The 13414-nt window shown below is 40.4% G+C and overlaps 1 protein-coding gene across 2 annotated transcripts; it reads right to left on the bottom strand.

Moving 5' to 3' along the window:
• Window positions 1-569: 569 nt before the first annotated feature.
• LEO1 (LEO1 homolog, Paf1/RNA polymerase II complex component) lies at window positions 570-11249 on the bottom strand. 2 transcript variants are annotated; one of them, XM_057397534.1, is made up of 12 exons: window positions 11189-11249; window positions 9547-10269; window positions 9167-9274; window positions 8334-8428; window positions 7805-7950; window positions 6308-6392; window positions 5874-5968; window positions 5453-5587; window positions 4750-4885; window positions 4277-4463; window positions 3913-4010; window positions 570-841 (listed from the first exon to the last, which is right to left on the bottom strand). In XM_057397534.1, exons 1-12 carry the CDS (start codon window positions 11244-11246, stop codon window positions 737-739), a joined length of 1971 nt encoding a protein of 656 aa, XP_057253517.1. In that variant the 5' UTR covers window positions 11247-11249; the 3' UTR covers window positions 570-736. The 2 variants fall into 2 exon arrangements, with proteins under 2 accessions (XP_057253517.1, XP_057253526.1); XM_057397543.1 differs by having other exon boundaries at window positions 9167-9271.
• Between the last annotated feature and the right edge of the window lie 2165 nt (window positions 11250-13414).

The following is a 13414-nucleotide window of genomic DNA, read 5'->3' as shown; positions in this document are numbered from 1 at the left end:
GGAGACTTCCATCTCTGCGGGCAGAAATTTCTTAGGTTTGTTTAAATAGGTGCTTTTTCTCTGACATTTACATCACCAGCATGTGCCTATTCTTATTGTTATTAATGTTCAGGCATTAAGGATTTTCATTCTGGGCTTCAATGCATGAAAAATAAATGTCTTAAGCGATGAGTTAACTATTCTAACTGCAGGAACTTCACAGCTTACTTAAACACAGTAACAAATACTTTTAGTCATCAAAATATACCAGGATAGTGATGTACTGTCCACAGTCAACAGGAAATAAGGCAAACCAAAATTGTATTGTACCACTCATATGTTCTTCCAACCATTCCATATAAATTGTAAGCTGAATCACCATACCCTTATCAGACAAACTTTCCATTTAAGCATTCTATAAGCATTAGAATGTTTTCTCCTGAAGAATACAGTAAAAATCAGTGATTAATTCACTTGGATAATCAATTACTACAGTCCTCAAAACTGAAATGTACTGTGTGAGATAACAAACAGCACTGCAACAATCCCTGGTGCAACAGTTGCTGCAGTAAGAGAAAAAGCTAAAAAAGTAAAAGGAAGTCAAAAAACTTTATTCACATCAGAAACTCAGACTTCAATGGAATTTTCCTTTATCAAAATAACCCCATTATGGTTACTTACATCTTTGCTGTAAGAGAACTGTACAATATATATATAAATATATATCTATAAAAGAAAAATCAACTTGTGTGCTTCTTCAATCATCATCATCTTCCTCTTCATCACTGATCACATATTTCTTATGTTTCTTACTTGCTTTGTCATCATCCTCTGCTTTTCTCTTTCCAGAAGGTTCACCTTCCTAAAGGCAAAAAAAGGGCAAAACTCAACGTACTTCAAGCTAAACAGAAGACTCAGAAGAACAACAAAAAGACCTCAAAGTCTTTCTTGTAAGAAAAGCACAATTATTTTCCATTTTGTGTAGTGTGAGGCAGAACTGCTTATGGATCAGTTCAGTAAACATTTTCTACCAATATCAAGGCCCAACCTGAATGGGTCCATAATACATCTGCAGCTCCACTTACATCAATAAACATGCAACCATATCAGCTTCAAGCTGAACTATGGCATAGAAGTAATTTATGTCATAGTCTGGATTAATGGAATGTGCAATATCCTTCTCAACAAGTCTTACAAGCATGGGTAATTCCTAGAATTTGTAGTGAACTTTTCAACATGTAGAAGCTTTCCCTTCACACAGCTTTGCTCAGCTTTCAGACTACCGACACTTGTATGCTCTAAGTCAGAGCTACTGAGGCAAAGAAGAAATTCAGTAAGCAGGTAGGCATTTCATTTGTTCATTGGAAAAAAAAAAACCAAACCAGCAACTATATCACTCTCTGGCATACAGGAAGAAGACTGGTGAGAAATTGCTAGTACTGAGAACTAACATTACAGTTTACACTCCAAGAAATAAAATGGTTCAGGAGGCTTCAAAGAGCTAGTCAAAAGAACTCAAATCACTGAATTAGTTACCTTTTGCAAGCAATACCATAATGATTTTATAGGCTGGATGTCCAATTTTTATCACCTAAATATAGTGTCAACAGATTTATTTTTATCCATGTGCATTTACATAAGCTTAGTTTAAAACCTCCTTCCAAACAACATTTTAAATCAGAATGCAATGAAAATGTGTAATCAAACTACAAATCACTAGTTATTAATGTAAAACTCATCCATTTTGACATGAAGTACAAGAGGTAACTCCGGTATTGTTTAAAAAGAAGAGTATTTTAAAAATGCCTTCAGGTCTAAGCAAGCTCATCCCTTTCTCCATTTGTTGGTTTGGGGGTGGTTTTTTTTGGTTGATTTCTTTTTAAAGCAAGACATATTACTCAGATTTTAAGCAGCAGCAAAGAATAAGCTTCAGAACTTTAACGAATTATTGGAGTTTCAGAACTCTAATGGTTTTTATTTAAAGCATCTTATTCTATATTAACACAGTGAGAACCTAGGAAAGGAATTTTAAGCACGGAAAACAGCCATTAGTATGGGTGGGAAACTCAGTGATAGCTTCTTCCTCAAAACAAGCATTCTCTTGTAATCTAGCCAGGCTATTGTTAAATGATTCATCTTCCTGGTTAACAGAATATGCCCATTAACTACAGTAACAGTAAAACTACTTGCCCTGTGTTGGTAAAATGTATTCATAGCAGACTGACGTTTTCAGTAATGGTAACAAATTATTAGGACAAAGATTTGTGCTGTATTGTTAACTGACAGCACATAAAAGTCTGTGTATGAGGAAGTCAGTGTTTCATGTATGTGCATACATATTACAAATACCACACTTCCTACATGGTGACGGAAAGTAAGCAGTCATGATTCATCCTGGGGTTTTTTTCATAACACTGTAGCACCCCTCCGTGGCCCTGATGGGAATATTACCTGTAAGTCATCTAATTTTAAAATGGAGGCTATTGTTCCTCAAGCAGCAGAGAAACGCTGTTGACTAGACCTGTTAAGAAGAGGCTATATTGCAGAAACCTCTAAAATTCAAGGATAAGGTTTTAGCCACTTCAGCAGCTATTAAAATAGCACACTAGAGGTGACTGTAGGAAATCAGCTGAGAGACAAACAGTAAAACAGGGCAGGAAGATTAATCGAACTAACATGCCAATGTAGAAACATCTCTCATACCTACAAGGTAGTAATAAGAGCCTGTTACGCTAAGTTAGGTTGTATTTACTATTTTGCCACATAAGTGAAGGTGCCTATCAGCAGAGCCAGGTGCGTCCCAAACTGCCACTCCTAAGCCAATCTTGGCTTGAGAGCAATGCAAGCACAGCTGCAACTCGGGGCTGCACTGTACTGATCAACAGCAAGATTACAGTAATACAGAACTGGTGATGTCTAAAGGAAAGCAAACTCATGGGCTACTAAAACCAAGGAGGCCAAACACCTGACCCAACCCAATGCCCTCTTGAACAGGGCAGTGGGAAGCCAGCGTCAACTGCCATTTGTCATGAATTCCAAAATTCCCTCTTCTTTCAGCTTCCCAAGGTATACAGTAAAAGCCCTATGGCTCTTTGCTACAGAGGCATTTTACAATGAGGAGCAAAAGTCAGGAAAACAGACTACACAGGTACAGCTGATATAGGGCAGAGTCCATCTGCTTCCTGGTTCCATTTCTGCCACTGGATGCAGATAAGTTTTAATCTCAGAAATGGCATCTATTAATTTTGGAAAGTGCTACACTGCAGTGCTCTGTCAGAAGTCACATTACTTGAAATGAACTAAGCCTCAAGACATGATGTGCACAAAGATTCATCTGCTTAAGCCCAGCAGTGATAAATTATGAACCAATAAACCACAATTTTAGAAGAGGAAACAGCACTACTGCTGTAGCTAACAGTTAACTTGACCATGGCCTAATGTTTAGAATAGTACTTGGCTGATGGATAACATCTATGTAGCAACGGACATTAACTCTTCTTTACTCTTTTTTTTTAGCTCTTCCATTTAATAAGTGAAGAAATACTAAGTGAAAATACTTCTGCTATTTACATAATAAACAGGATAGGACCATGTCGCTTAGGAGGTAACACTGCACTAGGATACAGATATTAAGTCTTCTTATTTCTTGCATAATTTTGGTAAAGTCATTTTACATAACTCTGCATAATTTTTTCCATCTTTAAATCAGCAATAACAATAGTGACCTCCTTTGGGAATCGCTCAGGTCTATGAACTGATGCAGTGCATAAGAAATTGGTGATTAATTGCCATGGAAAGCATGCCAAGTCAAATAATACATTAATCAGAGCAGAAATTAAACTACAGAAGTCTCAGCTTAAAAAAAAACAGATTTAGTGCAGGAAATGTTCCTGACTAAAAATTAGCATCTTAAGAACAAAATTCTTTCCTTACCTCATCACTAGTAAGTTTCTTTGCCTTGAGTAGTCTTTGTGTTTTATCTTCATCCGAGCCTTCATCACTGTCAGAAGAGTAGATTCTAGCACGTTCCTCTGCAGAGAAAAATTAGAAGACAAATATTTAGCTGAAATTGGTGAGGAAGAGATAATATCAAAAATAATTCTCCCACATTTAGTCCCATAGAAAGCTGGCAGAATAAAAGTCCAGAGTAAACAAAATAAATTTACACAAACTCAACTCACGTCTGCTCATGTATCAAATGAACTGGCAAAATACAATTTTAGCAGGACTCTCCCAAGAAATTAATCCATATGAATCACACAGGCCCTACTTACATACTGTTAAGGTTTATTATTACCTCTAATGCCACCTTTGTATCTGTTTTTGATAGCTGCTAGACTGATTGCATCATCTCCCTCATCCTCTTCATCATAGCGATCAGGTTCCAAATAATTTGCACTCAGACCACGCTGATGCTGCTTCTCCCGCATTCTTCGCTGCTGAGATTCTCTGCGAATGGAAGCTCTTAATCTCTCCTCTTCTTTCTGTCCAAAGAAACAAGGAATGTATTGAGGGAAAAAAAACAAATGAAACCAACTCAAGAGGAACTTGTATTCTACTCTAAATTTTGAAGTAACAGTACAGCAGTGCGAAGACCGTGCTGTACTGATTTTTTTGTAATATGTAAGGTTAAGCACCCACGGCTAACAACTCTTGTTTGTAACTCCAAAATACACTCAGCTTTTCATAAAGTCACAAAGTGTTCAGCTGTATTAGGGTTGTGATTTTTTACATTAAATCAGCAGATAAGAGACCTCCCTGCCACAATACCTTAATCATTTCTGTCCGCTGAGACTCTGGATCCCGACCTGCCATTGGCAGAATACGGATTTTCTGGGTCTTTGAGCACCTATCTGCCAGAGACAAAGTCATCTTCCTGTGCGTGGCACTGTCCGTAGAGTGCGGCCTGTTAAAAAATAGCTATGGGTTAAATACTTCTTCAAGCAACATCAGTCAGACCAGCATACTGAAGATTTCAAAGATGCACCTCCACAACAGTAAAAGTATCACCCTTTTTTTCACTAGTATTTGTTTATGTGCATTGTAACAGCTACTGGAGACGTCAATTCCTTTCTCAACAAAGCACCTGCAGTCCAGCCTAAATAACCATCTTCACATTTCACACCAACAGCCCAGGATGTAATCATCATCTTGACAGCAACTGTGCATCAGACGAAAGGTTAATTTCAGGGAATATTCTGATTCAGATGAGGACTTAAAAATGTAAATTAAAATATATATATAAAACAATACATGTAGCCTGCATAGTGCAGTGAATGGCATATTAACCTTTCCAACTGGAACACCTGATTTAGGAAAATCTTACTGAAATACTGACTTTGGAAAATAGCACATTCTTACTAAACAGTTACACTCTGCAAGTTTAGGAAGTAGTATTTCTTATCTTTATATACTAGTTACAGCACTTAATTGCAAAGGAAGTATCATATTTGATACAGAATAGCACGTTTACCTGAAGGTTAATTTTGTCTTGAAAACAGCCTGTCCTTGTAGACCTGTCCCTTGTCTGATGAACAAATGGTTGTGATCTCCCTGTAATGGCGCCTTGTACACGTCAAAGACCTCATTGCCCAAGTGAAGAGACATGCTTAAAAGAGATTCATATAATCAATTATTTGATAAAGCCCCCACAGTCTATTTTTTTGCCTCATTTCTAAATGGAGAAAGCCTTCATGTTTCTTTTTCAAATACAGCCAATAATTGTATTTCAATCCAAACTAAACAGAGCGTAACATTTTCAAAGCACTGAGAGTAAAGGAATTACTGCTGTGCAGAAGTGATATCAAAATTTGTTGACCTTCCAGTTTTGCAAGCCAGAGCATTTCACTGGAATAACAACTGTATTTCTTGAACAGCACAAAGTCCAAACTAACCTTCCATCTGACCACTTGACTATCCGTGCATTGCTTTCTCTGATCTCATTCCCTTCCTCATCTCGTCGCATTCGCCATCGTATTGTGTTTTCTACCTGTGGGGAAAAATTACAAAACACTGTTTCTAACTCACAGTAAGGAAGACTGTGGTAAAATATACTCTGCATAGGTCAGTAATTACAGTTAGAAAGGCTAGATCATTTGCTGCAGGATGCAAGGAAATGAAAGTGAAAGGTACTGCTTTTATAGGTGAAATGCAGCTGTAAAGCTTTTTTTTATTTACTACTAAAATAGACCAACTCTCCAAAGTGCTGACCTGGTCCACTTTCATAATCTGAACCATAACTCAAAACACCATTCTAAAACACGTGAAATAGACTTTGAAGAAATGTGTCTAGATTGTTTAAAAGATATAAGGAAACTTAACACTATACCTTAAGTTTTAACCTAGTTCTTCCCTCTTCATCAAGCATCTCTTCATCTTCAAATTCATCTTCATAATACTGGGGGTCAAAAGGTCTGCAATAAATTACATAATAGTCTTTACTCTTCTAAAAATTAATCCAGATGATTCCAGAGTTGTGAAAATAACAGGTGTTTGCAATGTTTAAATTGTACACTGCACACAACAGTAGGCACTGCAGCTGTGAGACAGCCATTTCTGCAGTAATGTCATTTACTGCATTGATTCAACACCACAGGAGGCCTACCCAAGCATCTTCACTACCATCCATTACAGCCACTTGAACATTCAGACCCCCTAAATAGCTCTAGCTAAAGAAAGCAAGTGTGCCTCAGAAAATACTGTTTAATTAGCATCAGGATAATAAGGTTGGGGTGAAGTCTGGAACAAAATCTATACAATATTGTACAGAGAAAATAAAAAGAAAAATACCATTTTATAAATGTGGTGAATTAGGGATTTTCTGAGAGAACAACCATAGCCATTTGTTTTTAATTTGAATCTCAAAGCCCATCGAAGGGAAAGGATGAGATTGGTTTTCCTCTCTTCCTCCAACAAACCTGACAACTGGGCTGGGAGTGAGTGAGGGAAGGTCATTCCCTAGCCTCCTTCCCAATAGTTTCCAGGCTGCTGCAAGGGAGAGAAGTGATAAACAGATTCTGCTACTGTACAATCCTATTTTCAGTCCTGTCTGACCCCCAAAGATCCCCAGGATTTCTCTGAATAGAGCCGCTAACTGCATTCTTAACAGTTCTCTCCTGGAAGTCTATAGCAAGAAAGCCAGGAAGAATGATTTAGCAACTGTCCAACAAACCCAATGCTACACCACCAGCTAACACAACATCAATTAAGCAGTGCAGTGAATCTGCTTCACAAAAACACTTCAAGAAATGGCTTTGACAGCACTTTGCTAGAAGTGCTGAAGGTGGAATTTAGGGCCAAACGTAATATCACAAGCAACTCTAATAATTGACTTTGTTTCTCCCTATGAATTCCAGAAAATTTTTTTAGTAAGGTAAATAGGAAAATGAGTAACCAGCCCCTTCATACTTAAAACAACTCATTTAGGATCTGCAAATAAGGGCTCATTCTAAAATTGAAAATGATGTTTTTATCCCTCAAAAGTGCATAAAGATGCTGCCCATTCAGCTTTTATACATCTGAGAGCCTGAACCTATGTTTAAGATTCAACTGAAATAGGACATGCTTTCAGTTAAATCATATTTTTGTTTGTATTTCAAATACAAAAGGTTATTAAATCAAGCTGAAACCCAAGCTTATCAGAAATTACTCAGCACTTGATTAAATAACAGCAATATATATTACTATTGACTGATTGCAACCAGAAGTGTGCATCTTAATGTCAACCATTTTAAATATGGCCAACATATTTAACTGTATTACTAAATCAAAAGTAGTATAGGGAAACACTAAAAAAACCTCAAACATGTACTTAATGTGCAATTACCTGGGCTCCACACTAAGGAAGTTGGGCAGCTTCACAAAATACAAATCGTTACCCAAGTCTGTGTTTACTTTTGGTATTTCTACTTCTATTCTAGTCTCTGGAATAGGCTCTTCTTCCTGTTGTTCCTGACTCAGTCCATTCTCATCCTAATGAAGAAAAGGAGAAGAGGAGCATAAGTGAAAATACATCTACCTGGCAACTGTTGCTTTAGTAAGCACTTACATTAGCTTAAAGAAATGTCATCCATGTGCACAGAGAAAGAGATCAAGAAGCTTTGGGTAAAAGAAATTGAAAGTTTTCAGTGAAAGCAATTCAAGTCAGCATTTTCATATGCCATTTAAAAGTGATTGCAAATACCAGTGTAAGTCCGAGAGACCAAATACAGTAAGGAAACAGTAAAGGAGCTGGCATACAGTTTTCAGCTTAATGCTGTTACTCTTTTTCACTAAAATATTATCATAATCAGCTTTATACATTTCAGAGTGGAACAGCATATTTCAGACTTATTTCAAAAGTCAAGTCTACTCACAATGGGCTGCCCTGGAGTTGGTGGCTTCTCTTCTCCATCACTCCCTGAGGAAATGTCATCTGCACCTCCAAACAGATCCATGACATCTGCATGCTCTTGAGCAGAAAAAATGCTATTTTAAAATACACATATATGTATACACACACCCCTATATGCAAGTACACTTACAGGAAAAAAAATTAACACATCCTTCACTTTCATTGCACTTAAAATCACCTACAAAGGTTAGAAATTACTAATGTTTATGAAGCACATACTGTTCTCTTATCCTGAAGAACAGTTTTCCCCTGTATTTTTAAGCTAAGGATTCAAGGTATGTTTTCCTGGAAAGGCTCTACCAAGTAAGTGAATCTAGTCAAAAAATGTCAACCGAAGAATTAAAGGTGTAAGACCATCCTTTCCTCAAGTAAACAAATACGTGTCACCAGCAACTTCATTAATGTGTTTTGAAGGTTTTACTTCTCAGAAGAGTCACCAGCTCTTTCTCAGCCAGCAAAACATCACACAAACCTGCAAAGGTTCCCTGGGCTGCTCTGATTAGAGGCACCATTTCTTAACACCATCAGTAAAAATGTGTGAAACAACATCCACAGAAGAGAAGCTGTCTCTCATGGAGAAAACAGAAACACTGATAAAGCCACCTAGAGATAATTAGGAGAAATACAGCATGTACTTCCCCACAGAGAATTCTTGTTGCGCTGTTTTCTTATTTCCATGGCACTGCAGTTACACTGTCTCACAAGCACTATCAATTTCATCAAGTTCTGTTAGCACTCGTGCTTAAAATAGGGATTAAAGGAACCAAACCCCCACAGAATAATGCCACCATTTACCTTTCTGTCCTTCTGTATCACTGTCTGCTTCTGAATCTGAAGCAATGGGTTTCTTTCTCTTCATTCGCAGGACTTCATCTTCACTGTCACTGCCCCTCGCAGACTCTACTGAGGAGCACAATTATTCTCAGCAAATTAAATATTTTGTTCCACATAATTTTAAATTCCTTTGTATTAATAAGTTGATTCAGATGAAAAGGAATTTAAAAGTGCTGCATAAAAGAAAAACACGACAAAGATGACTGTAGTTGAAAGCACATGATTAATGTACATGATTAATGCCTTTACAGTGAAGCCTGAATCTTTTCAGGCCAATATAAATGAAATGATAAAGAGAGATCAAACCAGAAGCAAATCATTACTACTGCATTCCATCCTACCAGATTTGTGCTCTTGGTCCTCCTCATCAGAATGCTGGGCCCGTTCATCATCAGAGTTCTGTACTTTCTCCTCATCAGAGTGCTGGGCCCTTTCATCATCATCTGAGTTCTGAATCTTTTCCTCATCTGAGGCCTGTGGCCTCTCCTCATCATCAGAATTCTGCATTTTCTCCTCATCTGAGTTCTGGAGCCTTTCCTCATCATCAGATACCTGCGGCCTTTCATCTTCATCAGAGTTCTGTGCTTTCTCCTCATCGTCAGAGTTCTGCTGTCTCTCCTCATCATCAGAGTTCTGCTGCCTCTCCTCATCATCTGACTGATCACTTTTGTCCTCCTTGCCCCACTTCTCATCCTCTGAATGTGCTTTTTCAGAACCATCTCCCTCTGAATGATGACTGCCTTCATCAGACCCATGCCCGCGATCGTCATCCTCATCGTCATGAGCAGCTTCTGAAGCACTGTGCTGGTCCACATCCGACTGATCATTATCTTCATGCTCAGAATGTCCTGAAGCTTCAGAGCGATTGTAGGATCTTTCGGAATGGTTGTCACTCCCTGTGTGATGGGATGCCCCTTCATCTTCACTATCATCTCCAAATAACTCCTTATTACTAGGTTTGACTGCCTCTCTGTCATCATCCTGGTCACTGTCACTTCCAGAGGCATTACTACCAGAGCCAGCGTTCTCCTGATCAGAATCAGATTCAGATCCAGAGTCCGAATCTGCAAAGCAAATATCACTTTTTAAGACTTAAAATGTCCCCACAAGGATGCACGTAAGATGCTGGGCTTTGCTTTAAAACAAAGAAACAAAAATCACCAAATCTGAAAGAACTTACCGTTAATGGTAAGAAAGACATATAAAAGTCACCTAAAACAGTAAAGTAAAATGTCTAATAAAGGCGAAGCCAATGAAAGACACAATGAAAATGATGGGTGCCACATAAAGTTTCAAACCACAAGCTACTGAATAAGCAATTACACAAACGAAAATAAAATTCGAAATACTGATGGTTTAAAATAGATAAATACATACATATGAGATCCTACAAACGTGAACCTGCCATCATGCCTTTCACCCAAGTTAGCTGTATGAGGTACCCTGACACGCCTGCTACAATGGAGCTGCTCTTGAACGCTGAGGCTGGCAGGTGCTGTTTCAAACAGGGGAAAAAAGGAACACTTGCCTTGAAAAGTAATTTACATAAGTTGACAGAGGCACTTCAAAACCATACAAATGAGTTAAACCGGGAGGTGTTCCATGCGTTCTGTTTTCATTTACAGGATGAGGACAGCTCTCCAGCACGGACTATGGGGACAGCGTCTCAAGATAACGAGGGGCAAACCGGAGCCCCCTCCGTGCCTCCACCTCCCCGCGCCCGCAGAGTTCCGGTAAGGCGCTATCACATTCGGAAGCGCGCTCTGCCTGTGGCTGTCACCCCCCGCTTCCCCGGCCGCGGCCATAGGAGCACCACAGCCACCACAGCCACCGCAGTGCGGGGTCCATTGCGCTCCGCCCAGCCCCGCCGGCACGCAGCGGAGGCCCGGGGCGCAGCGGCGCGTTACCCGCTCGGGCCGCCCCCCGCGGCCGCTCTGTGCCGCAGTGCGGGCGGGCAGCGGGGGGGAGCGCGGCGCCCCGCACCTTTCTGCTCGGCCTCCGAGTCCGCGTCGCTGCCGAAGAGATCCTCCATGTCCGCCATGGCGGCCCGCGCGCCCGCCACCGCACCGCCGGCGCCGCTCCGTGATGCAAATAGGGAGCGACGCGACTACGGAGCGTGGCGCGGCGCCGGCTGCTGCGGCAGGGCGGGAGGGGGCAGCCCGCCTCTTAAAGGGGCCGTGTCCCGCGGCCGTTACCGATGGCAGCGGGGGAAACGCGTGTCCGCGCCTCCCCGAGAGTCATTTACTAACGCAGCGTCCTCGCGAGGAAACGGGCGGATGTGGCTGCAGCCACACGATAGGGCCTGTCAGAGCCCGAGGCTTGGAGCAGAACCGCTCACACGTGGGCTGGCCACGGCGCTGCTGCTTGGGTACTCCGACCTCCCGTTGCCCGCACTTGCCGAGTACAGGTCACCCTGCCCTAACGCTATCGCCATTATACAAGCTCTCCACCCGTTCCCCGCTTAGCGACCACGCTGCGCTTGGACCTGGCTCCTGTTTAACACCGACAGCGAAGGGAGATGAGTGCAACCCACCCGTTTCTATGGGTGAGGCACTGCCCACTCACCGGAGACAGGGACAGTGACCCAGTGTGTCCGACACAGGGAGCATAACCTGTTAACCTGTGCCTTTAGACCCTCCCATTGCCAACTGTGGCTGCCATAACGCTGCACAAGGCAGCCTAATGTTGTTCCCCCCCGACGCCTTTCTTCTTGTGTGCACTGAACAGGCATGAACAATGATGACGTTACTCCATTTAGGGGCTCTTAACTCATCTTCCCGCTGCCTGCTCTGTGAGTTCCACAGCAGTAGCTTGCTACTGCCATTTGGGCATTCACCTTGCTACTGGAGAAAGTAATGGCTTAACATAAACACAAGGCTCAATGTTCAGCAAGTCAAGGTAACATTTAAACAAACCAACCAAACAAAACCCCCAAACCACAACAAGAATACAGTACTTTAATCATCCAAAACTGTCACTGGTTTACAATCTGACAGCATATAGTGCTGATATGCTAAAACACTCAATTCACGTTTCCTCAATGGAAATTTAAATTGAACACTTGCTCGTTTGTAGCTTACAAACAGTATTATTCAAGCTGTAGAGAGAATAAGGCTGTTTCTTTAAAATATAAAAGTAAATAGATAATTGCTTTGGAATACAGGGTATGTTTCCATGCTTAGCTTGGAACCAGCAGAATCAATATATGTGGTCATTTGACTTCTGCTTTAAGCCTGAAATATGATCAGGAGGAAAAAAGTATCACCTCTTTTAGAAAAAAAAAAGATTGTGTGGTTATGATAGCTGGTAACCAAATACCCTTTTGCCCTCATAAATAATGAAGTCATACACAAGATCTCACTACATTTGATAGCATTACATAGAATCATAGGATGGGTTGGGTCAGAAAGCACTTTAAAGATCATTCAGTTCCAACCCCCTAGCAGGGACACCTCACACTGGACCAGGTTGCATGTTCGCTTTGCTTGTTGATAATGTTTATTATGATTCCTAGCTATAGACTGAATTCCTTCATTTATTCCTATGAGGATACACACTGTAGGCACTAGAGTGATGGCTGTTAAGTGGTCCATGCACCATGCCACATCTTGCACCAATTTGGAAGGCCAAACCCTTCTGGCTGAAAATAAACCAAACTCATTCTCTATGCCCAGCCTGTCAGATACCTGTCCTGAAAGTGCCAATAAGGAGTCAAATGCTCAGCTGCTGTCTACAGAGCTAAATTCATTATTAAGGTCTACTACTATCATCTCTGACCAGGCACCTGAGTTGCAGCTTAAATGGAATATAAGTCATTAAGCAGCTACCTTGAATTAATAAAGGAAGGGATTTAGGTTGTAATTTTCATAATCCATTTTCATATTAATTTTTTCCATGTTCAAGCAGATGACTGCCTAATTTCTTTGATAACAATAAAATAAATCATCATAGAATCACAACACATGAACAGATTCCACGACCATGCAGCCCTTCAACAAACGAAGGAAGATACTACAGTCTGTTTTTTGACACAAAATGATTATGGTGCCTAGCACGTAAGTAGCACAGCTTTAGGCAAGTTGGCACATGACATGCTTTGGCCATGTTTATACAGCACTGCCTGTAAAAAGACACTTAATTTGTGACTTTATGTATACTATATAAGAACTTGAATTTCAGAATCTAAACAGTTATTGAAAATTTACAAAG

Source organism: Pezoporus wallicus, unplaced genomic scaffold (assembly GCF_028554395.1).
Source record: "Pezoporus wallicus isolate ANWC-B61680 ecotype Strahan unplaced genomic scaffold, APGP_CSIRO_Pwel_v1 contig_3952, whole genome shotgun sequence".
NCBI classification, from domain to species: domain Eukaryota; kingdom Metazoa; phylum Chordata; class Aves; order Psittaciformes; family Psittacidae; genus Pezoporus; species Pezoporus wallicus.
Note: the sequence above shows the minus strand (reverse complement) of the source record. Positions and strands in the feature narration are given on the sequence as shown.